This window comes from Procambarus clarkii, chromosome 81, assembly GCF_040958095.1.
Source record: "Procambarus clarkii isolate CNS0578487 chromosome 81, FALCON_Pclarkii_2.0, whole genome shotgun sequence".
Classification (NCBI taxonomy): Eukaryota; Metazoa; Arthropoda; class Malacostraca; order Decapoda; family Cambaridae; genus Procambarus; species Procambarus clarkii.
The window spans coordinates 18508888-18533284 of NC_091230.1; the positions used below are offsets into that span (position 1 = coordinate 18508888).

The 24397-nt window shown below is 47.9% G+C and overlaps 1 protein-coding gene across 2 annotated transcripts in view; it reads right to left on the bottom strand.

Annotated features, from left to right (window-relative positions):
- The window catches only part of SRPK (SR splicing factor protein kinase), a 218425-nt gene that overhangs the window by 34996 nt on the left and 159032 nt on the right, over window positions 1-24397 (bottom strand). For both annotated transcript variants that reach the window (XM_045766616.2, XM_045766614.2), the window contains exon 2: window positions 9891-9988. In XM_045766616.2, the coding sequence (XP_045622572.2) occupies window positions 9891-9988 (98 nt within the window). The remainder of the gene's footprint in view (window positions 1-9890; window positions 9989-24397) is intronic.

A 24397-nucleotide genomic window follows, 5' to 3' on the forward strand; every position in this document is an offset into this window, starting at 1 on the left:
GGTTCGAATCCTCGTCACGGCCCTTGTGGATTTGTTCATTTGATTCATCACGCTATTGTGATTTCTGTGTGTAATGGGGGTCATGTTTGCTGGCTTCACACATGAGGCCGGTGTTGTGTTCTATTTACACTTCTGGTGATAGTGAGAGAGATTCCTTGTGACAACAAACGCAGGTATTAAAGACACTAAACTTAAGACACCATACCTGTGATTAACCTGTGGCTAGTTTCAAGTTCATCTGGTAGATTATGCACAAGCATGCACCGGTAAGTCTGGTTAATCTCGCCCCTGTCTGAAGTCCCTCCTCCAGACATGTTTTATAATATTTGTTACATCTTATGGTATAATGTAAGTCTGCCGCCTTAAATGCCGACAGATTTATATATTCTGTACATATACGTGGCTTCCCTTCATTAGTTCCATATGCATCTCCAACTGTACATCCCCCCCCCCCTTCTGGCCAGGTTAGTCGCTACTGTCCAGGTCAGTCGCTACTGTCCAGGCCAGTCGCTACTGTCCAGGTCAGTGGCCAGATTACGCCCTCACTTTGAAATACTTTCCAAGTACAGATTATGAAATTTAAGTCAATCATTTTCCGTCTGTGAGAGCATTACCCCCAGCCCCCCCCCACTCCCCAGTGTAGTGTAACGGCCCCAACAGTTAAGTTGTTTGAGGTTGTGCGGTAATAATCCGCAAAGTAATATTACTTTGCAGTAATATTACGAGCAGTAATATTATAACCTCTATATATATTATCCAGTTTATATATAACCTCTATATATATTATCCAGTTTGGACATGTCAAAGATGTGAGGACCTCTGAATATTAACACAAGAATACACGATTGATGATTGATAAAGATTAAGCCACCCAAGAGGTGGCACGGGCATGAATAGCCCGTAAGACCAAAAGAATACACCTTCCCTGAAGAGTCCTTAGTGCCACACCGACCGTGTTTAAATATCATTATCCGCTATATAATGTTCTCTGATCGAGGCAGCCTTACTATACCATGATCTTTTATATGATCTATGGTGATCTATTTATATGATCTATGGTGATCTATTTATATGATCTATGGTGATCTATTTATATGATCTATGGTGATCTATTTATATGAACTACGCTCTGCTACGAAATTGTTAGGAGGCCTGGTCGAGGACCGGGCCGCGGGGACACTAAAAACCCCGAAATCATCTCAAGATAACCTCAAGATATGGTACACATTGAGTGCCATTCTTATCCAGTTACCTGGATAGTACCTGGAGTGGGGTTCTGGGAGTTGTTCCGCTTCCCAAGGCCGGCCTGGAGCCAGGCTTTGAGAGCTTGGTCCAACTGGTTGTTGCCTGGAGCGGCCAGTCGGCTCGCATATCCCCTACAACTCGGTTGGCCCGGCATTTCTTGCAGGAAACTGTATAATCTTCCAACAGCTTGGTTGACCACATCACCAAGCAAGGAGACCTGGTCAGAGACCGGACCGCGATGTTATTGAGCCTCGGAACCATTTCATGGTATAATAAACGAACTACTTTACTTTTAAAGCAATAGACAAGGCGCATCAATATCAACACTGATCCACACATCACAAATGTGTCTTCGAGCCTCTCCCAGCCGAAGGGAGGGGGAACTATCAGGGGAAACCGTCAAGCCATTACGACTATATAGCACTGGGAAGATCAGGATAATGATTCGGGTTGGGACGGCGTGAAGGAATGGTGCCCAACCACTTGGAAGGTCGGGGATTGAACGCCGACTTGCATGAAACGAAAAATGACTGATGGTCACTACGCACACTGTACCGTGAGCACTAGCACGCCGCCCATGTGACGCACTGGCAACAATGCTCAAGCAACTCCAACGGTCTCTTGAATCTTCCTATGCTCGCGTTACACACACTTCTGAAGCAACCGTCAAAACTATTATGTATGATGCGAGACTTTGTTCAATTCCCCTTTTCTCATACAAAGTTGGTAAGGAGTGACCTTAAATAATATTTATACTATAGCGATTAATGCTACACTTGAGAGGGAAAGTATCGGAGAAGACGTTTAAAAAAACAGTTAACACCTCAACCATAACGCGCTCCTTAATGAACTCTTAAGTAGGATATTAAGTTTGAACAGCAAGAAAATCAAAAGTCAAATAATGGCGAAAGGGATTAACTTCAAAACGAACGAATATTTATATTTTATACACGTACGCGTGCGTGCGTTCCTGCGTGTTCGTGTGCATGTGTTTACTGTGTGTGTCTGCAGAATCGAGCTATTAGCTCTTGGACCCCGCCTTTCTAACCAATCTATTTTTCCTTCTATTATATCTACTACTTATATTTCTCTTTCACACACACACACACACACTTTTGCCATCACATGTAATCAATACTAATGACACAAAGGTGGTGGCCTTCAGGAGGTAACTCAGGTTCCTACTCAAGTGCTTGGTTACCCTGGTCGCGCCTGCCGTGTGGTCACGTGGTGGTGGTGGTGGTGCGGTTAACACACTCGCCTTGCACACCAGACGACCAGGGTTCGAATCTTGGGGAGGCTGGAAGGTCGGAGCCTCCTCCCTTCTCTCACCACTGCCTGAGCAACTCGTCCTCTTAACAATAACGTCACTTTTGGCTCGTATGCGCGCTATGGCCAAATTTGGACGTAATTTGAAATTAAATCGACTCACAAAAGTGACGTACTGTTCCGTTTTCTGTTTGAGTCGTCCGGCTTACTCGGCAAGGTTAGAAGAGAAAACTTTTCATTAACGTTTTTCATAACGTTTTGAAACTTTGAGAATTTCCTGCCCACCTAACCTATCAGAGGACCCTTAACTTACTGTTGAAAAAAAAAATCCCAAATTTATTTTCATTTTTTTTTTCATTTTCAAATTACGTCCATATTCGGCCATACGAGCAAACGACCAAAAGCGACGTTCTTTTTAAGGACAGGTTGCAAGAGTACACAGAAGCAACTGGGGAACCAGGGGCCAGATTCACGTAGTAGTTACGCAAGTATTTACGAACGTGTATATCTTTCCTCAATCTCTGACGGCTTTGGTTACATTTATTAAACAGTTTGCTAGCATGAAAACTTCTTAATCAACTGTTGTTGTTATAAAAAGCCTCCTGGTGCTTCCGAGGTCATTAACTGTTTAATAATTGTAAACAAAGCCGCCAAAGATTGAGAAAAAGATGTACAAGGTTCGTAAGTGCTTGCGTAACTGCTTCGTGAATATGGCCCGTGGAGTCCAAGCCTAAACTCCTCGACCCTTCCATCAAAAATACAGCACCTTACGGAGACTGTAGCGACATGTATACAAAATACAGAACAAAAAATTAACCTCGCCTAGCCCAAACGTACACAAACTTAGATCAAATACAGTACATACATGAACAATACAAGGCCCAGGAGAGGTTACGGTGTTGCCTTCCCATGTCAAACCATCAATAACAATATAATATAGAACGGAAACTTGGCCAGTGTGTCTCACACCAGTTGCTAGGGAGCCGGTCGGCCGAGCGGACAGCACGCTGGACTTGTGATCCTGTGGTCCCGGGTTCGATCCCAGGCGCCGGCGAGAAACAATGGGCAGAGTTTCTTTCACCCTATGCCCCTGTTACCTAGCAGTAAAATAGGTACCTGGGTGTTAGTCAGTGGTCACGGGCTGCTTCCTGGGGGTGGAGGCCTGGTCGAGGACCGGGACGCGGGGACACTAAAAGCCCCGAAATCATCTCAAGATAACCTAACACCGTACATTATACTTGTTGAGAGATGCGTCGACGTCCTGACACAGTACGGGATCGCCCGCGGTTCCAATACTATAATATGAATACATTCAAAACTATTAAGGTTAGTCGCATTTAAAAGAAACATTAGCGTTATGTAATTTGGTAAGGAAATCATTGCATCAACCAGCGTGAAGAGTTGAAATAGTCAAATAGGTGACTGTTTAGATTAACATGTTCAGTCTTTATGGCGGTACTTTCTGGCATGACGAGTCGTATTACAGACCTTGTGTGTCCTATGTAATGCTTTTTTGCGCTACCGCTCACAGGATTAGTATGGGGTGCACAATAAACTAGCCGCCTCCGGTGGCAACAATCAAAACGGTAAAATCGTCCCTCGCGGCACTGAAGCCCAGTTGGCATCCCTCCTGGCGCAGTTTCCTTGCTAAATGGAGCGTTAGCCATGTGCTTCTGTTGATGTTCCGTATTCACCGGGCAACTTGCTGTCTTTAATGAGTTACAATTTCCTCTAGTTTTATGTAGTTACTTTTGCTTTCGTAGGCGACGAATAAAGGTGTGAGCACTCCCTAGCCACGGCGCGCCGCCCACTTACTGTGTCCCACCGTCCTTACTGTGTTTCCTGTACATGAAAAATTTGTGACGTTACGATGTCTCCACTCCCTTACCGGGAGTCATGGAGCCCGCTCCCTCCAGCCTCACCCTCTGTCCCGTTCATGCCCCTCCCACAACAAGGGATCAAGGGTCACACACGGGTCACACTCCTCAACCTCCCAGACCACACCTGACCTCGGGAATTTCCGCCTTATCTTGCGGCCTTCTAATGCTTGCTTGACTACCTGCTTGATGGGGTTCTGGGAGTTCATTCTAGTCCCCAGGCCAGGCTTGACTTGTGAGAGTTTGGTCCACTAGGCTGATGCTTGCAGCGGCCCGCAGGCCCACATACCCACCACAGCCCGGTTGGTCCGGGCTGTGGTGGATTTGAGAAAATTATCTAGTTCTCATTAAAATGTCCCCGGTTGTTCCGGCAATATTTCTTATGCTCGCTGGGAGAGTGTTGAACAGTTGCGGACCTCTGATGTTTATACAGTGTTCTCTGGTTGTGCCTGTGTCACCTATGGCCCCATACACACACCTGGTCGCCGCCACCACCGTCGCCTGTGTCTCCTGGCCAATTCTGCCTCTTGCGTGCTCCGGCTCCAAGGCTATTTATACCATCATTTCTATTTTCTACTATCTTAAAGGAATGCAGAGCTAGCGCGCCCTGGAGTATTTTCATCCTTGACCTTTTGGCTGGCACTTCAACTTAAATCAGTTTCGCCCGTTTTTGTTTTGTCTTATTAAAGGTGTTCATCACATATTCGTATAAATGACTATAATGTTCAGGACAAAAGAGCAGCGTGTTGACCAGACCACACACTAGAATGTGAAGGGACGACTATGTTTCGGTCCGTCCTGGACCATTCTCAATAGACTTGAGAATGGTCCAGGACGGACCGAAACGTCGTCGTCCCTTAACCTTCTAGTGTGTGGTCTGGTCAACATACTTTAGCCACGTTATTGTGACTCATCGCCTCCAGCAGCGTGTTGGCGAGCTGTGGTCCAGTGATGACACTATTTTGACGGGTATGAGAATCAGAGCCAACATGAGCATCTGAACACAGGTGTTGAACACAGGTGTTTCGCAGCTGTTGCATAAACAACATCGCCCCCGCATAAAATGAGGTCTAAAAAGAGTAACAAAGAACAAACATAAAAGATTCCTAACAAGCAGATAAAGGAAAGTAAATTAAACAAAATCCAGTTTATGTGTAACATTAAGAGTCTAAACACTCACTGTCCTATCATAAAACTGGTTATCAGTTATCCGACCACGATAACCAAAATAATTAAATGTTTCGATATTAGACAAAAAACAATTACAATCAGATTACATGTTCAACGATCCCAATTCCAATTACTTCGGTACTGAAACCCTCTCCAAGAACTTCAACTATGGCAGTGTGAATGAACAGCCGGGCGAAACATTCGACACAATACTCCACTACGGGCTCACCATAGCCCGTGCTACTTGGATCTTTTAGTTCCAGGTAGCGAATCTTTAACAACGACAACATTCGACACAAGTGTGGTGGTGGGTCAATGTCCCAAGTGTGGTGGTGGTGGGGTCAATGTCCCAAGTGTGGTGGTGGTGGGGTCAATGTCCCAAGTGTGGTGGTGGTGGGGTCAATGTCCCAAGTGTGTGGTGGTGGGTCAATGTCCCAAGTGTGGTGGTGGTGGGGTCAATGTCCCAAGTGTGGTGGTGGTGGGTCAATGTCCCAAGTGTGGTGGTGGTGGGTCAATGTCCCAAGTGTGGTGGTGGTGGGGTCAATGTCCCAAGTGTGGTGGTGGTGGGGTCAATGTCCCAAGTGTGTGGTGGGGGGTCAATGTCCCAAGTGTGGTGGTAGTGGGTCAATGTCCCAAGTGTGGTGGTGGTGGGTCAATGTCCCAAGTGTGGTGGTGGTGGGGTCAATGTCCCAAGTGTGGTGGTGGTGGGGTCAATGTCCCAAGTGTGGTGGTAGTGGGTCAATGTCCCAAGTGTGGTGGTAGTGGGTCAATGTCCCAAGTGTGGTGGTAGTGGGTCAATGTCCCAAGTGTGGTGGTAGTGGGTCAATGTCCCAAGTGTGATGGTGGGTCATCCTGCACATCATGGCAGACCTCGCCTATTTGTGCCTGCTGGATCTAGCTCTAGTCCTTGGAACCCGCTTTTCTAGCCCCTTGGTTGTCTAATGCCATGACCACCTGACCTATCTCCCTCTATCATACCTGCTTGCGTGCGTGTTCACACACGGAAAATACTCAAGGTCAGGGTGTGACATGCACAAGTCTTGTAGACTTTTTTTGTTAAAAGTCGAAACTTTCAGGCTAGTGTTGTCAGGTCCATCAGCAGGCTCTACCATCACCAAGATAAGCCTGACTTCAGGCCGGGTTCGGGAAGTAGAACAACTCTGGCAACGAACTACAAGTAACACAGATAAGCAACAATCCTTATAAACACCAATTTTGTGTGACGAAGCGCACACAAGTGAAAGATTGCAGGAATGAAGAAGCGAGTGAATGAGCGAACGCAGCCAGTGAATGAGCGAACGCAGCCAGTGAATGAGCGAACGCAGCCAGTGAATGAGCGAACGTAGCCAGTGAACGCAGTGAGTGAATGAGTGAACGCAGCGAGCGGCGGCGGCGGCGGCCCAGGTGTGGTGACGGTGAACAATGGCAGTTATTACTCTTGGCGCCTTCCCGCGGGCTATTCCTGCCCCCACCCAGCTCAAGGACGCCTATTTCAGGCGCTTTCATGGGGGGGGGGGGGGGGGTGCGGATGGATGGGTTAGGGGGGGGAAGGGGTGAATTAGGAATGTGGGTGGAGGAATGAGTGTTGGGGATAGGGGGGGGGGGGAGGCAAGGGTACGCGAGTGAGGGCTGAGGGAAATATGCATAGAGGGATGGGAAATTCAGATATACACGTAGGGGGACTGCTGGGAGGGAGAGAGAGGCGGGAGAGGTAGAGTGATGGCCAGCATCCAGCAGGTACAGAAGCTCCTTTTCATCCGAGTACAGCTTCCTCTCCGTGCACCTCCCATGTGTGCACACCTGCCACTGTGGCAGTGGCAGGTGTGGCCGCATGCAGGCCACACGTGCCACGTGCAACACCAGTGGGAGGGGGGGGGGGCAGGGTGACGAGTTCAACAGGTGGCACCTCTGCCCGAGGTCACCCCGGGGACAGGCGAAGGAGGACGGGAACCAACAACCATCTTCAATATCCTCCAGTTCAGTCTGCCACGCCTCTAGTAGGGCGCCGCAGAAGGACAAACAACTATCAGCGTTTGAGTGGATGGTATTAGCTCACAGACCAACATTGCGAACGTTGTAGGAAACAGAACAGAACCTGGAACCGTCTCCAGCATCAGCGACATGCCTATGGGAGGAGGATGCCAGGAATGGGGTACACCTGAATAACTCACGTGTACCTGGTTGATGGGGTTCTGGGAGTTGTTCTACTCCCCAAGCCCGGCCCGAGGCCAGGCTTGGCTTGCGAGAGCTTGGTCCACCAGGCTGTTGCTTGGAGCGGCCCGCAGGCCCACATATACCTGGTTGATGGGGTTCTGGGAGTTCTACTCCCCAAGCCCGGCCCGAGGCCAGGCTTGGCTTGCGAGAGCTTGGTCCACCAGGCTGTTGCTTGGAGCGGCCCGCAGGCCCACATACCCACCACAACCCGGTTGGTCTGGCACTTGTTTTTTTAAATCTAGTTTTCTCTTGAAAATGTCCACGTTTGTTCCCGCAATATTTCTTCGGGAAATATTCTAATATTCCTCTACACTCCCGATACCTATATACCGGCGACACCCGTCACCACAACAGAATAATCGCACATGAACCTCGGACCGGCGCCATCCCTTCCATACAGGTGCTACGGACAGGCGGCTTAACTGGCACTGTGCCATCACCACCCACCATCCTAGACACAGTAATGTCTGCCGATACTTCCACTGTGTTTAAACAGTCTGCGGAATTCTGTATGCGCTGGCAGGCCGAGCCGCGCATACAGAGCAGCATGACAAAACATATCAACTTAAAATAATCAGTTTATTGGCGTCGCGTTGCGGGTCTTAAACAAAGCACACCCGTATTAACACACACCACCACTAGTCCACACTTTACCAAGTCAGGACAAACATATAAATTGTGACACTAGCTCTCCACATATGTCAGTTGCTTAATTTAGAACCTGTACTTGAGGTCGATCTCGAACCCATTGTTGATGTGACGACTTATATTGAATTTTGTAACTAGCTCATCAAGATTGTAACTTGCTTAGCTAAATGAATTGTGGGCTTCAGTCCCTGAGCCCATTATGTGCCTCTGTAACCCTTTCCACTACCGCCCACAAGATGGGTATGGCGTGCATAATAAATGAACTAAACTAAAAAACTAACAACACACACCAGGATGAGAGAGGGAAGGAGGCGGAGAGTCAAGGGACGTGAATTGGTGTCTACGGGGCTGAGGGCGCGGCCACGCCTTCATCCTCTCAACACGGCACACAGGCAGCCTACCTCATGGTTTGGTTTTTTACCTTTTTGAGGAGGCAGGGGGATGAAGATAGTGAAGTACAGGTAAACAAAATATTTAGAAATGCAATACAAGTTATCACAGGAGGCGGGCTGTCCGCCTTGCCGACACTGCTAGCCGAGCTCTCTTGAACGAGCGGATTTTAATCTGCTGCTTCTCTGTCTATTTTTTAGGGTGGGGGTTCGGGGGGTTCTGGTCAGTATTTAATTTTGGAATTATGTATAGCGGGGCTTTGTTTTCATCGAGTAGATCCAAGCTCTTGGGCCACCAGCTGTGGGGGTGAGAGTCTTATCTTTGAGAAGTCTTTTCTAATATTGGGTCGTCTAAATTTTCTATCGGGGTACCACACCCTGGTGACTTGCTCTTGTAATTTGATGTTTAGTGACTGTATGTCGATGAGTCCATGAACCTCCTGGAGTGTGTAATGGTGGACGGTGTTTGCCGAGTCCGTCCCCATGCGGAGGCTCCGGGGTCACCTTTCCTAAGGTTGTTTTTGCTTTTATTTACCCTGTTCCATTGGGCCTACCTCCTCAATGGCGTCACACTTGCACTAGCCCACCCACCCCTGGGCCCCTCCACCACAGGGGCCCCCCACACCCACCACCACCACCACAGAGGGCCCCCCCACACCCACCACCACCACAGAGGGCCCCCCAACACCCACCACCACCACAGGGGCCCCCCCACACCCACCACAGGGCCCCCCACACCCCACCACAGGGCCCCCCACACCCCACCACAGGGCCCCCCACACCCCACCACAGGGGCCCCCAACACCCCACCACAGGCCCCCCACACCCACCACCACCACCACAGAGGGCCCCCCCACACCCACCACCACCACAGAGGGCCCCCAACACCCACCACCACCACAGGGGCCCCCCCACACCCACCACAGGGCCCCCCACACCCCACAACAGGGCCCCCCACACCCCACCACAGGGCCCCCCACACCCCACCACAGGGGCCCCCAACACCCCACCACAGGCCCCCCCCCCACACCCACCCCCCACACCCACCACAGCCCCCCCCCCCCCACACACCACTAACCTTTGCAGTAGTCGAAGGGATCTTCCTGCTCCTCGTCGTCGGAGCCCAGCACCTCCTCCCTCTCCTCCTCCTCCAGCTCTCGGTCCCGGATGTCGGTTCTGAAAGCACATCAAGACTCGTCAACAACCACCAGCCTACCTCCCCCGACGACACATCACAACACAGTACCACCAACACATTAACAAACACATTTCAATACACAAACACATCACACACAATGACACATTAACCGTCGGTAATATGGTGCATTAATTCAACGGGGGAAACATGTTACAATAATCATACAAGATTCAGACAGTTGTTGTTATAGATTCAGCTACTGGGAACAAAAAAAGTTTCAAGTAGCACGGGCTATGGTGAGCCCGTATTGGACTTACCTGGCACAGGAGCGGTGCTGTGGAAGACTTCAGACAGTAAAGGATGTCTTCATCTTACCACCAACAGACCGGAAATCAAACATCCGGCGAGATGTAAGCTTCACCCCCCCCCCCCCCCCACCCACCCCACCCCCGGTTTACACACAATAGGTAGTAAGACTGTGGGCCAGACACACCGCTCACACGGGTACACGTTACCATTGTAACACAAACTGTTACGTTACCATCATAACACATATCACAATGTTGAGGAATCTGGACACTACTCGCTGGTCTCCGTTACCAAGGGTTCACAACGGCCAACACCGTTGGCCGTTAGAGTAGTTAATAAATGGAATGTACTGTCCGAGCAGCCGCGTCTAACAGCCTGGTTGATCAGTCCAGCAACCAGGAGGCCTGGTCGACGACCGGGCCGCGGGGACAGCTAAGCCCCGGAAGCACCTCAAGGTAGCCTCAAGGTAGGTACTAGGCAGTGATGTGGTGGAGGCTGACTCCATGCACAGTTTCAAATGTAGATATGATAGAGCCCAGTAGGCTCAGGAATCTGTACACCAGTTGATTGACAGTTGAGAGGCGGGACCAAGGAGCCAAAGCTCAACCCCCCCAAGCAAAATTATTCGGCATTATTTTATTACTTTGAAGTATTACAATAGCTAATATATACAAGCAAATGTTCTTGCTTAAATGTTTTCATTTTTGTAATGTTTGAAATGTACAAGTTAAGGGCCATGGGCCAGATTCACGAAAGCACTTACGCAAACACTTACGAACCTGTACATCTTTTCTCAATCTTTGACGGCTTTGTTTACAATTATTAAACAGTTAATGAGCTCCGAAGCACCAGGAGGCTGTTTATAACAATAACCACAGTCGATTGGAAAGTTTTCATGCTTGCAAACTGTTTAATAAATGTAACCAAAGCTGTCAAAGATTAAGGAAAGATGCACACGTTCGTAAGTGCTTTCGTGAATTTGGCCCCATGTTTCCGCTCGAAGATGCATCTGGGAATGTGTACACCTTTACAAAGATTGATTAGTTAATAACTGATCTTGTAACAGTTGACGGCTCCATTACACATCATTCGTCTCCTTTCTGGGTTATGTTTACAAACCCATACTCCAAATTACATGTGAAGATAAGTACTGTGTATGACTAGTACTAATAACATCTGGACTACACCCCTGGCTGTAGAAGTACGACATTACCCCTCCCCCCCCCCTACCAAGCAAGGAAAGGTGGTCTTCACTAAGGGCTTTGAATAAAGAGTTTAGTTTGTAATACATTTCCTTGTAGCTGCTACACACAACCTCACAACGAAAGCTCGCTAATCATGAGCGCCTCAATGGGGTCCAAGTGTTTCCCGTCGGAGGAAATGGAGCGCATTAGCTGCAATGGTTACTGTAGAGGGAGCGTGGGAAGGAAGGTGGAAAACAGGGAGACCTTCTGTACCCTCTCTGATCATTTTTGCGCTACCGCTCACAGGATAAGTATGGGGTACACAATAAACTACCCGCCTCAGACGTAAAGAAAAAGAAAAGCTCTGTGAAGACAAAGAATTCCCAGGTTTTAGGTGGTGGTTACGCGTGTCTAGCTGTACACTCCCCCCCCACCCCCCGTCCCTGAACCACCCTTGGTGTGTACCCATCTCAAATTAACGCCAAACATGCCTACATCAACACGAACCCTCTCTATATAAAAATGAACCAAAGGAAGCAAACGTTCAACTCGAAGAACGTCTTTTATTATATTTATGAGAAGTGCTGTGTTTCTGCATATTATTATAATATATATATTATAATATATATATATATATATATATATATATATATATATATATATATATATATATATATATATATATATATATATATATAAACTTGTTTGACAAGTGAGTCAACGAGGTTTAAGCAAGTCTGCCCTCCTCGTTGGTAACATTTGGCGTTAACCAAGAACTGGCACAACCACTTTCACCTCATAAATATTAGCGACTACAAATATCCCACAAGACCCCTAGTGTGCACGGGAGACATCTCCCGTCACGCAGGGTGCAGTTGCACCTCCACAGCTCTTGATACTGGTAATGGCTCAAAAGGGCCACCACTTACGGGCTATTCATGCCCGTGCCACCTCTTGGGTGGCTTAATCTTCATCAATCATCAATCCCTAGTGTGTCTCCTCCCGCAAGAGCTCCACACCCTGATGCCCTCCACCTGCGTCATCTCCCAGTGGTTATCTTGAGATGATTTCGGGGCTTTTTTAGTGTCCCCGCGGCCCGGTCCTCGACCAGGCCTCCACCCCCAGGAAGCAGCCCGTGACAGCTGGCTAACACCCAGGTACCTATTTTACTGCTAGGTAACAGGAGCATAGGGTGAAAGAAACTCTGCCCATTGTTTGTCGCCGGCGCCTGGGATCGAACCCAGGATCACAAGTCCAGCGTGCTGTCCGCTCGGCCGACCGGGTTGCTGGCATGGGAGTCGAGGCTGGTGTCATCCTCATCAAGACATATGGTGTACATCTTCTGCATATTTAGTGGTCCACAGTTAACCAAGTCTTGATATGTTCTCAGCATTGTATTAAAATTTGTCTCTATCGTCGACGAATGTTTACTCTCCCTGAAGGAAGGAACTAATACAATAGTCAATTTTGTGTATTTAGAATTTCCCAATTGGTATTTTGGTTTTCTTCTACACTAACAGGGTTTGAGAGTCAAACTACCCCGTGCTCACACACCACGTTCTCTTCACTTACCATAAAGTACATAGTATAAGGTGCTAATATAACCAGAAAGGTTGGCAGACCACTTAGCCTAGCCTACACATGTATAGAAAACGGGGATATTTATGAGCTGCTGCTTTTCAAAGTATTTTGTACCCTGCAGATCACAACGTACAAAATGAGACGTATTAGTTGAGAGGACAGGTTGTAACTATAGTACTTGTACTCGGGTATCGTAACAACCAATCAGAGCATTGATAGCCTTCACTACTTTCAGGGATTGCCAAGCAATATTTTATTTACATTACCATGTACCACTTTACATAATGGAGCTGATGAAGACGTCATCCAAGTTTAGATGTATTACGTCTAACAAGGTGGCTCTCTATAGAGCTATGACGTCATGTGTGTGACTCTGGGTCACGTGACCTGGTGAAGCCAATCAGAGTGCCAGTTACGTTATGCATCAGCAAGCCTATTTTTTTTTAAATCAAATTTCAGCCACATGTTTTTGCGACTTATTATGTGCCTATTTTACTTCAATATACAAGAATTACTGCAGTTTAATGAACTCTAAAATAACAGTGACGTTCCTGAACAGTGGGGAGCCAAGGGTCAGGAGAGGGTAACGGTGAACAAGCACTGACCTCAACTGTACAATCTAATATGTTTATTACTGTCATGAGCGGCAGTGACCATTACAGTCGACCTTTTGAGCGTGTAATTGTCAACACGACGCCCAATATACCAGGACTTGTCACAAGACAGTGCCTTATGGAAGAGTTACTACTGTCCATCTGTCCTGGGTGGCACTGAACAACAGGAAGTTGCATTTACAAATTCGTGGGGTAAAGTATGTATAATATCTGATGTAGAGTAATGATGTAAAACCTCATAAAATGGGACTGAATCTGCAATTTGGAACTTATGTCTTACGTGTGGCGGTGCATATAAGCAACAAACTCACTCCAGTAAGACTTAACAAAATTACCCAGATTACGCAAAACTTTATATTACTTTTGCCCAAGAAACATGTTAATAATAATGGTGTTTTGGTTAGTTGTTTTATCTCTACCTTCCTCACCCCCCCCCCCCTCCCCTGTCCCCCCCCCCTCAGTATCGCCCGGGCAGGTACCCGACCTGGACCATCGACTTTAAGCTCTCCGCTAGTAATGTAAGCAAGCAAGTGAGCTAAGTTAGCGAGCCGTAACTCTCCCACAGACCAACTGAAGCGTGCTACAGCGGCCTCGGAAAATATTGGCCCCTTGTAAAGTTTACCACGAATGTATAGTTGCTAGAGGAAACTTTTGTTACTGTGGCAGTGGTGATAAGGTCGGGAGTCCCACGCCTCGACTCCTTCCCGCATGATGTACTGGATGTATAGAACGTTAACTCTTAAGACACACAGAAATCACACTAGCGTGATGCATTAACTCTTGATGGTTTCAACTCCTTTTACCCTGTCGTAGCTCAGTCGATTAAGACAGTGTCTGGGATGCTCCCGGACGCAGGTTCGAATCCTCGTCACGGCCCTTGTGGATTTGTTCATTTACACTCTTAAGCTTCGTGTTCCTCAGCATCACAACATTCAATAGAACTGGCTGATGGAGGTTGAAGATTTTGCCACCCAAGAGGTGGCACGGGCATGAATAGCCCGTAAGAGAACTGGCTGCGGTCAGGCTATTTATATTGCATACAATGTTATACCCACCTTGCGATGATTCCAAGGATCAACGTCCCCGAGGCCCAGTCTCTGACCAGGCCTCCTGGCTGGTCGTCTGAACAACCAGGCTGTTCGACACGACTGCTCGCAGCCTGACACCTAAACCACACACAGCCTGGTTAATTAGGTATCCTTTGAAGGTGTTTATGGAGTTCTCTTTTGAACACCGAGAGATCGGCTAATTATGGCCCCTCATGTGAAGCAGGCGTGTTGAGAAGGTCTTGGGCCCTTGGTGTTGATAGAGTTCTCTCTCAAGAGTACCTACTGCACCTCTGCTCTTCCCTTCACACCCAACACCGTGATCCTGCACATCCTGCCATGCCTTCTGGTCTCGTGTCGAGTTATTTCCGTGTGCAGATTTGGAACCAGTACCTCTAATATTTTCCAAGTGTAAATTATCATGTACTTGTTGACAAGACCACACACTAGAAGGTGAAGGGACGACGACGTTTCACAATCGACTTGAGAATGGTCCAGGACGGACCGAAAGTCTCCGTGGTGTAGTGGTAAGACACTCGCCTGGCGTTCCGCGAGCGCTATGTCATGGGTTCGTATCCTGGCCGGGGAGGATTTACTGGGCGCAATTCCTTAACTGTAGCCTTTGTTTAACGCAACAGTAAAATGTGTACTTGGATGAAAAAACGATTCTTCGCGGCAGGGGATCGTATTCCAGGGACCGTAGGATTAAGGACTTGCCCGAAACGCCACGCGTACTAGTGGCTGTACAAGAATGTAACAACTCTTGTATATATCACTAAAAAAAAAAAAAAAGAGAAACGTCGTCGTCCCTTCACCTTCTAGTGTGTGGTCTGGTCAACATGCTTTAGACTTATCGCCTGCTTATCATGTTCTTCTCCCGCTTGCGTTCTAGAGAATACAGATTTGAAGATAGGGAAGCTTAGTTCAATACACAAGTATAAAGCAACCCATCCCCCCTGAAATGATAGTACTTTTAGTAACTATGTGGTCAAAATTACCAACATGTAGTGACGGACTGTCAGTAAACCACTTTCTGGTATTAATTTTATAGTTCGGAAAAAAGTAATGATAAAAACCAAGCTAAAATATTCCTCCAGCACAGACTACATCAGGCCTAAGATACCGCATACTAGGCCTAGGATTGGAAGGCGATCTAAGGTCAGGTATTTATGTTATATAGGTCTAATATTTATGTTACCGGTAAAAAATGTTTCCGTTTTGTTCAAATTCAACACTACAGAAGTCAACTTACCGGCGGTCGGTTACTACATATTGGTACTTTCGTACACAAATTCACTGAAAGTTAGGTATTTTCAAATATTTTGAATACAGTAATGTCTTGCGTCTTTTTAATACTCAATGCTTGTGTGTGTAACATTTCTGGAAGAAGTTCCACCAAATAGTTACTACAAGTACCTTAATTTTATGAGGACTGTGTTAAGATACTGGCGGGCGCCAACAAGCGAGGCTTCTTACCCAATTAAAGGAAGAAATGTATATGTTTATCTCTCAGAATGTTCGGTAATATGTTTATTGTTTGTAATGTGTGTCTATCTATATATGTATGAACACGTTGTACTGAACGGGGTGAGAATAGCTTGAGCTACCTCACCCCCAACACCATGAGCCAAGCCTCACCCCCAAGCCTCACCTCACTTTATTCATAAAAGTTTGTAAATTTAAAATTTAGAAAATACCTGGATCCCGTGTACAATACAATGTCTATATGAGCGTAGGAACAACTAGGCCAGAGACAGGACACTTGATCTAGCCTAACATTAAGAGCGCTGCTGTCAGCAATAGATGAAATCGGGTGAGATTATCAGATATGAAATAACCGCTGTATGTAGCAAACAGTTTGACTAATAATACATACAACTTACTTCCAGTGTCTTTGTTTCTTTGCTAAGCCGGAAAGTCCCTTGTGTGCAGTTGGAAGATCTTGGAGGTCTTTGTTACGCGGGCGTCACGTGGCGGGGATACAAGTGACTCACTGGGTGCGTCTCACCCCAGTCTTAGATGCCACCATGTGAGGGGATCAGGAGGGCGCGCGGAGCACCTCGCCAACAAAGGAACCTGCGACTGGCTTAACCCACACCAGGGACGGCCCCAACATTACTGGGAAACATACGTAGTTCTTACGGGTTAAGGTAGGTCCATTAAGGTTTATCGCTGCTGCTACACGTGCCTCTGGTAATCCGGGCAAGGCTCGGGCGGTGGGATCAGCTAACATTTAGGTACATAGACGACTAATGTGAATCACTTCACTGATTAATAAACGTAGCACCAACATTACACAGTTCTCCTGTATTTAGATATTTACATTATTAGACTATAAGTTATTGTTCTTCCAGAAGATTTGTTCCAGATACAGGCGATGAGTCACAATAACGTGGCTACAGTAAGTTGACCAGACCACACACTAGAAGGCAAAGGGACGACGACGTTTCGGTCCGTCCTGGACCATTCTCAAGTTGATTGTAAGAATGGTCCAGGACGGACCGAAACGTCGTCGTCCCTTCACCTTCTAGTGTGTGGTCTGGTCAACTTGTTCCAGTCTAATATTCCTGCGGACACAGCCAGAGGAATAAAATCCCGTTATTTTCGAGGGAGTGAGGAGCACCCACAGAGCCATTACCCTCGCTCATGCTCCAGTAACTTCCCCGGGTGAGCCTCGCTCTCAAACACAGGCACAGACACGCCTTCATGCTCCACATCTCCCCCCCTTCTATTGCTTACCACTATTACCATTTTTTTATCGACTGGTTCTCTGTCGATTACACTGGAATACGTTTTAAATAAGACCCACAGGCTGGGTGTGGCACGGACAAGTATTTCTTATACTGAGAACATCTACAAAGGCAATGAAGTGGGCGCGAACCTTGGGCATTGCCAGCCGCATACCCTACCATAGAAGCTGATCAGAATTACATTTCACCTTTGTGAATGTACATTAATGACACAATGTAAAAGACACATCTAACACTTTATGTAAGGCAGACGTAAATCTGTGTATCTATGTATTTATGTATGTAGGTTAGCTTAGCATTTTCAAAGCACCGAATCACCTTCTGTGGTTGATTGTTCAATAAACCCTTGAACTATATGTTTAACACATCTCTAACCCTGTCCATGGAGGACAGAAGAAAATGTATATATGCTGGTTAGCACTGTAAATGTGTGGCCACGTCTGTGGTAGAAAATAATAAAAAAAAACTTCTCACTCGTATATATCACGTTAATGTAATTTGTGTATATCTTAGTGACCCAACTGAGCTATCTTCCCCACGTTTCAAGAAATGAACAGCTATAAGAAAACGTTCTCGTGGAGCGAGCAGTAGCAGGCGTATTTATCCTGGGCAGCGACCGTGAGAACATTACAAAGCCCCAGAGAGCACTCCTCCACAACAGCCAGGCGCGTCAGGAGACGCAAGGAGACGTCCCAGGGGCCTCCCCCACCACTCCTTCAGGCAGGTGGCAACAACTTGGAGAAAGTTACGTTGTGCATGACTCTCCAGCGTTTTTACCGAGAAGTACTCGTCTTCTCATTCAGGCTCCAGCTGGATACATTTCTGCCAGTCCTCGCACACAGCTGGTACAAGACTTCATACCTGCCAGGCATCATGCACGCGGATATAAAACGGAAGTATGTTCAATATCTGTGTCACGGAAGACATGTCCCGTCACGCAGGGTGCAGTCGCACCTTCACAGATCTCCAGTATCAGCTCTTGATACTGGTAATGGCTCAAAAGGGCCACCACTTACGGGCTATTCATGCCCGTGCCACCTCTTGGGTGGCCTAATCTTCATCATCATCAAGGAATATATTACTATCTGAGGTAATTATCTTAATATTAGTGACCTTGGCTCCCCGCCTGGCTCACCAGAGTGGTCATAGTTCCACAGCGAATTACCTTTATTACACATGATAAACCTTCAAATTACCCTTCTCTAATTACATTGTAATTATAATGGTAGGCCCAAGATTCAAGCTGTAATTATAATGAGTGTCGTGTATTTAAGACCTCCGTCTCTCCCCAGCTCCCCCCCCCCCCCAGGTCAAGGCGTGGGATCAATCTCCTCCAGATCTGAGGTCTCCAGCCTCCATGATAAGAGCCCCGTCCCCCCCGGCCCAAGTTACTCAAGTTGACTTGTGAATAAGCAGAAGCTCTGCTTTAATATTAACCCAACTGTGTCTCCTCCTCCTCCTCCTCCTGGTGGTGCTGCTGCTCCCTCTCCTCCATACTATGTTCAAATCGCCTCCATCATTATGACTTTTCCCTCCCGTTATGTGCTAACGTCCAACTCGCCGCAATACGTTAAATAGTTCAACATTCTCCGTTCTGGTTCTCGCCTCGTTCTGGTCTATCTTCAGGTGGGGGTTTTACCCTGGGGCTGCACACGCTACGATGGGGCTTCAAACACGTGTCCTCTACAGTCACCTGTAGTTCATTGTTGACCAGATCACACACTAGAAGTTGAAGGGACGACGACGTTTCGGTCCGTCCTGCACCATTCTCAAGTCGAAACGTCGTCGTCCCTTCAACTTCTAGTGTGTGGTCTGGTCAACATACTTCAGCCACGTTATTGTGACTCATCGCCTGCACCTGTAGTTCATATTCAAGATACTATTCTTATATTTCATATATGGTGTTTGTGCGCGTCTGTACAGGAGCCAATATCCTCCCACCGGCCCCTACAACTAGCTGCGATCTTCTCAAGGAATTGCTATCATTGTGAGATGGCTTATTGATAAGCAAATTGTATCTTTATGTCAAATCCATGTTACATGAGGTGGTGGTGCTCACTATCACTCCCGTAGACGTCGTCCTGAGTGCAGGGAGGCTAGTGTAGTTATCTTGAGATGATTTCGGGGCTTTTTAGTGTCCCCGCGGCCCGCTTCTCGACCAGGCCTCCACCCCCAGGAAGCAGCCCGTGACAGCTGACTAACACCCAGGTACCTATTATACTGCTAGGTAACAGGGACATAGGGTGAATTTATTATGTTCTTTAATACATACGGCTACTTTATTATGTTCTTTACAACCAAGGTCTTCCGACATGATTACTCCCAGATCATTTTAAATTGGTCTTTCGTTTTATAGTGTGATTTGACTACATTTTTTATATGTGGTTTCCATTTAAAAAAAAATCCCATAGCGAAGGAGTCGAAATTTATACTCATTAAACATCATTATTTTCTGTAGCCCCCCTAAAAAGACCTGATTTACATCATATCGGAGGTTTGCCGTGTCCTCTATACTGTCTACTCATAAAAATCATTGTGTCATCCTCTTTTTCCAAAATATGTTAAGGGCCTATGATTGTGTTTTTTTTACAATTATTGATGATAATGAAATTCCATGACTCAGGGCCTGGGTGCAGAGGGCACAGGCCTATAGCTACTATAGTCTATAGTCTATAGGCCTATAGTCTATAGGCTGATCTATAGTTACTACAAAGTCAAGTGGAGTTAGGGGTGACATCTGATATATTATCTGATGTTGGCATCACATTCATGCACAACTCACTTGAGTTATCAACCTTCACTGTGTTCAGGGGTTCACTGAAAACAGAATCGTACAGTTGCCTCTGAAATTGCAATTGAAATCTGCCTCCATATTGTTGTTGAAATTCATGGGGTATTTCACCCATGAATTTGTCATCTGTGAAAGTTCCATCTCCCTTGCGCAGAGGCCCAATAAATGTAATCAAAATCTAATTTATGTAATTACTGTACTACTAGCAGTACAGTAGACATCACTGGAGCCATTACTCTTGGCCTACCACCATAATCACCACCAACATCAACCATCAATTCTCCCACCATCACCATGCAATTTCCAATGAAATCGGGGAGTACGAGGCGAGATAATTAGCTAGAGCATGACCCTTAACGACACCTCTGATGAACGACCCACAGCGTTATAACCAGAGGAGGAAATGACTCGCCACGAGAAAGTTGCTAATTTACCCTTGATTAGGTCATATCCAGTCCAATTGTTCAACTACACGTTGAACAATTCCACTATTGGTGGCGGCAGAAGCAGCAAGCGAGAGGGGAGGGGGCGAGGGATGGAGACTGGGTAACCTCACATTGGGTCACGCGAAACCAGTGACAGTACACTTAGACCTTTGGAAGGTGTCTCTCACTCACTCTCTGTCTGTCTGTCTGTCTGTCTGTCTGTCTGTCTGTCTGTCTGTCTGTCTGTCTGTCTGTCTGTCTGTGTACTCACCTAGTTGTGCTCGCGGTGGTTGAGCTCTTTGACTCTTTGGTCGTTTGAGGGAGTGATTGGGAAGGGGGGAGGCGAAGACGAAGGAGAGAGAAAAGAGGGAGGGGTGGGAGAGGAGGGGTGGGGAGAGGAGGGGTGGGGAGAGGAGGGGGGGGGGGGGGGGGTGGGGAGAGGAGGGGGGGGTGGGGAGAGGAGGGAGGGGGGGAGAGGAGGGAGGGGGGGAGAGGAGGGAGGGGGGAGAGGAGGGAGGGGGGAGGGGGGGAGGGAGGGGGGTATATACCTGAGTGCATGGGTATATTGTCAATTTCTATTTCAAAAATCTGTCACGCTCGTGTTGATATCAGTTATATTTACAGGGGTTTGGATATCACCCATAAAGAAGTTGTCCGGATCTTCCATTTTCATGCTGAGTATCGGAGTGCTAAACATGTCTTCATACTGCTTTTTTTAGGATTTCACTAATTTCTTTGTCATCCTCCGTGTATGAACCTTCACTTGTACGAGTAAGTCCAATACTGGCAGTGGTTTTTGCTTTTGATTTAGCATATGTGAAGAAATATTTTGGGGTTTTTATTTCTTGAATTGCTTTCTGTTCTAGTTGCCTCTCAGCTCTCATACAACATACTCTCACATACAACATACTCTCATACTCTCACTTACAACATACTCTCTCAGCTCGTGCTTTTGCTCGGGAATTGTTATTACTGTTGAGTTCTGATGTGTCCCAGCACGTGCTCGCTCCACGGCTTCTACGGTGCTTTTACACGTTATGGTTGGGAGGGGGGGGGGGGGTCGAGGTATAGAAGGAGGGAGGGTCGAGGTATAGAAGGGGGGGTCGAGATATAGAAGGGGGGGGGGGGGGTCGAGGTATAAGAGTGGCGACAGCCAGACCAGAGAACTTTCCAACACAACACTTCCTTCCCTGCCTGGAGCTTCGTGCTCTGGTAAACCAACATGTCTATGAAAACCTTTAAGTTTCACTTGACACGTTACGTCAAGTACAGACACTGTCCTAGGGCATCTCCCCAGTTTACACTTGTATGGTAACACGGGCTCTGGGCGTACTGAGGAAATATCTTGGAGCACTTGTTCTCTCCAGACAGCCACGTCCCCAGTGCGCGTAGGTACATATTAAAGGGTGAACAACCCAGCGGGCCTCCTCCCTGTGTGGAGGGTGTTGTACACTTGGCCCCGTCGGACTGTTCAGTCCTAGCATGTGTGGCCGTGTGCAGGAGACGGGGGGGGGGGGGATGTGGATATCTTGACAGACTATATACCATTCATATAGTTTAAGATGTGCCCACCTTCAAGAGGAAACTAGATTTATTCCTCCAAGGAGTGCCGGACCAACCGGGCTGTGGTGGGTATGAGGGCCTGCGGGCCGCTCCAAGCAACAGCCTAGTGGACCAAACTCTCACAAGTCAAGCCTGGCCTCGGGCCGGGCTTGGGGAGTAGAAGAAATCCCAGAACCCCATCAACCAGGTATCAACCACCTCTTCCCATGCCCCGTGCTTGGGGAAAACTGGTGCCCTTAATCTATATACAAAATAACCTACAACCCCCCCCCCCACCGAAGTGGCAATCTTGAGGTTATCTTGAGATGATTTCGGGGCTTTAGTGTCCCCGCGGCCCGGTCCTCGACCAGGCCTCCACCCCCAGGAAGCAGCCCATGACAGCTGACTAACACCCAGGTACCTATTTTACTGCTAGGTAACAGGGGCATAGGGTGAAAGAAACTCTGCCCATTGTTTCTCGCCGGCGCCCGGGATCGAACCCGGGACCACAGGATCACAAGACCAGCGTGCTGTCCGCTCGACCTACCGGCTAGGGGAGGAAGAGAAAACAAAATAGCCGCAGTAGCGTCCATGTAACAAAACACACCGTAACAAAGCCTGTATATATATACTCCGAGGTAAGATGAGACACTGAGGCCACCGTCAGTTGCTCCCAGGGTGAAGCAGAGCAGGTCTGGTCGTATGCCAGTACCACACTTATAATATATTCTATATAAAGTTAAAACGTATTCCTAAACTCGAACCTCACTGACGACACTTGAACCTTAACTGCGGAACACCCCGTGGTGATCAATCAGGCCGCCAGCCACTCTGCTCACGGATATTATACGCACGCCACCACGGCCATTACATATGCCCCATACATACATTACATACATACATACATACATACATACATACATACATACATACATACATACATACATACATACATACGCGCGCCTCAGGCAAACACGCACCTGCACTCTTGCTGGTAAAACTTGGCCAACATTTTAAGCAGACGGAACTTAAGACGTACTGGAGATGGCTGGTGCCCCACTCAAGACATCCAGCCTTTAACCTAACCACCTGACTGGTGAGGGCGGTGGGGCGGTGGAATGGGCGGCAATATGGTGATGGCGGGCGGTGTAGAGATGGTGGTGGAGCGGGCGGCCATGTGGCCATGGCACTGGTAATCCCAGGCACTCGTCTAGTGAGCAAATTCCATATTACGGGCCAAAGAGTCCCTTCAGCTTTGTTAAATGATGACCAGGCTGGCCACAAGTGAGAGGAGAGAGAGGAGAGGAGAGGACAGGAGAGGAGAGAGGGGAGGAGAGAGAGGAGAGGAGAGAGGAGAGAGGAGAGGAGAGAGGAGAGGAGAGAGGGGAGAGAGGAGAGAGGGGAGAGGAGGAGAGAGGGGAGAGGAGGAGAGAGGGGAGAGGAGGAGAGAGGGGAGAGGAGGAGAGAGGGGAGAGGAGGAGAGAGGAGAGAGGGGAGAGGAGGAGAGAGGGGAGAGGAGGAGAGAGGGGAGAGGAGGAGAGAGGGGAGAGGAGGAGAGAGGGGAGAGGAGGAGAGAGGGGAGAGGAGGAGAGAGGGGAGAGAGGGGAGAGGGGGGAGAGGGGAGAGGGGGGAGAGGGGGGAGAGGGGAGAGAGAGGAGAGAGGAGAGGGGAGAAAGGAGAGGAGAGAGAGGAGAGGGGAGAGAGGAGAGGGGAGAGAGGAGAGGGGAGAGAGGAGAGGGGAGAGAGGAGAGAGAGAGAGGAGAGAGAGAGAGGAGAGAGAGAGGCGAGGTGGGCGGTGGTTGTCGAGGAATGAATAACGGCCTGAGTGATGGAGAGTAATGAATGTGTAGTGAGTGACAGCCACTGACGTCCCGGGCCGCTCTCGCCTCCACTATTATAAAGGAAAACGAATAAGCAACTTTCAATCAGTTATCAGCGAGCAGGAGGGTCAGCGCTGTCAGCTCCCAACCAACTCTTCTTGGGCTCGAACTCTGGGCAGGGAGAGAGAGCTCTTTACTTCCGCCGCTTCTGCTCACCTAGCAGGAACTAGCTACTGCCTTGTTTGACCACTGTCGTGGCGCGCACACTCAGGTCAAACAACTCATTCGAGAACGCTAATAACCCGCAAACAAATCACACCATAACTCTTCCTTGTCTGGAGCAGCCAGTCAACGTCAGTGGCTGTCACTTATTGCCATCAACAAC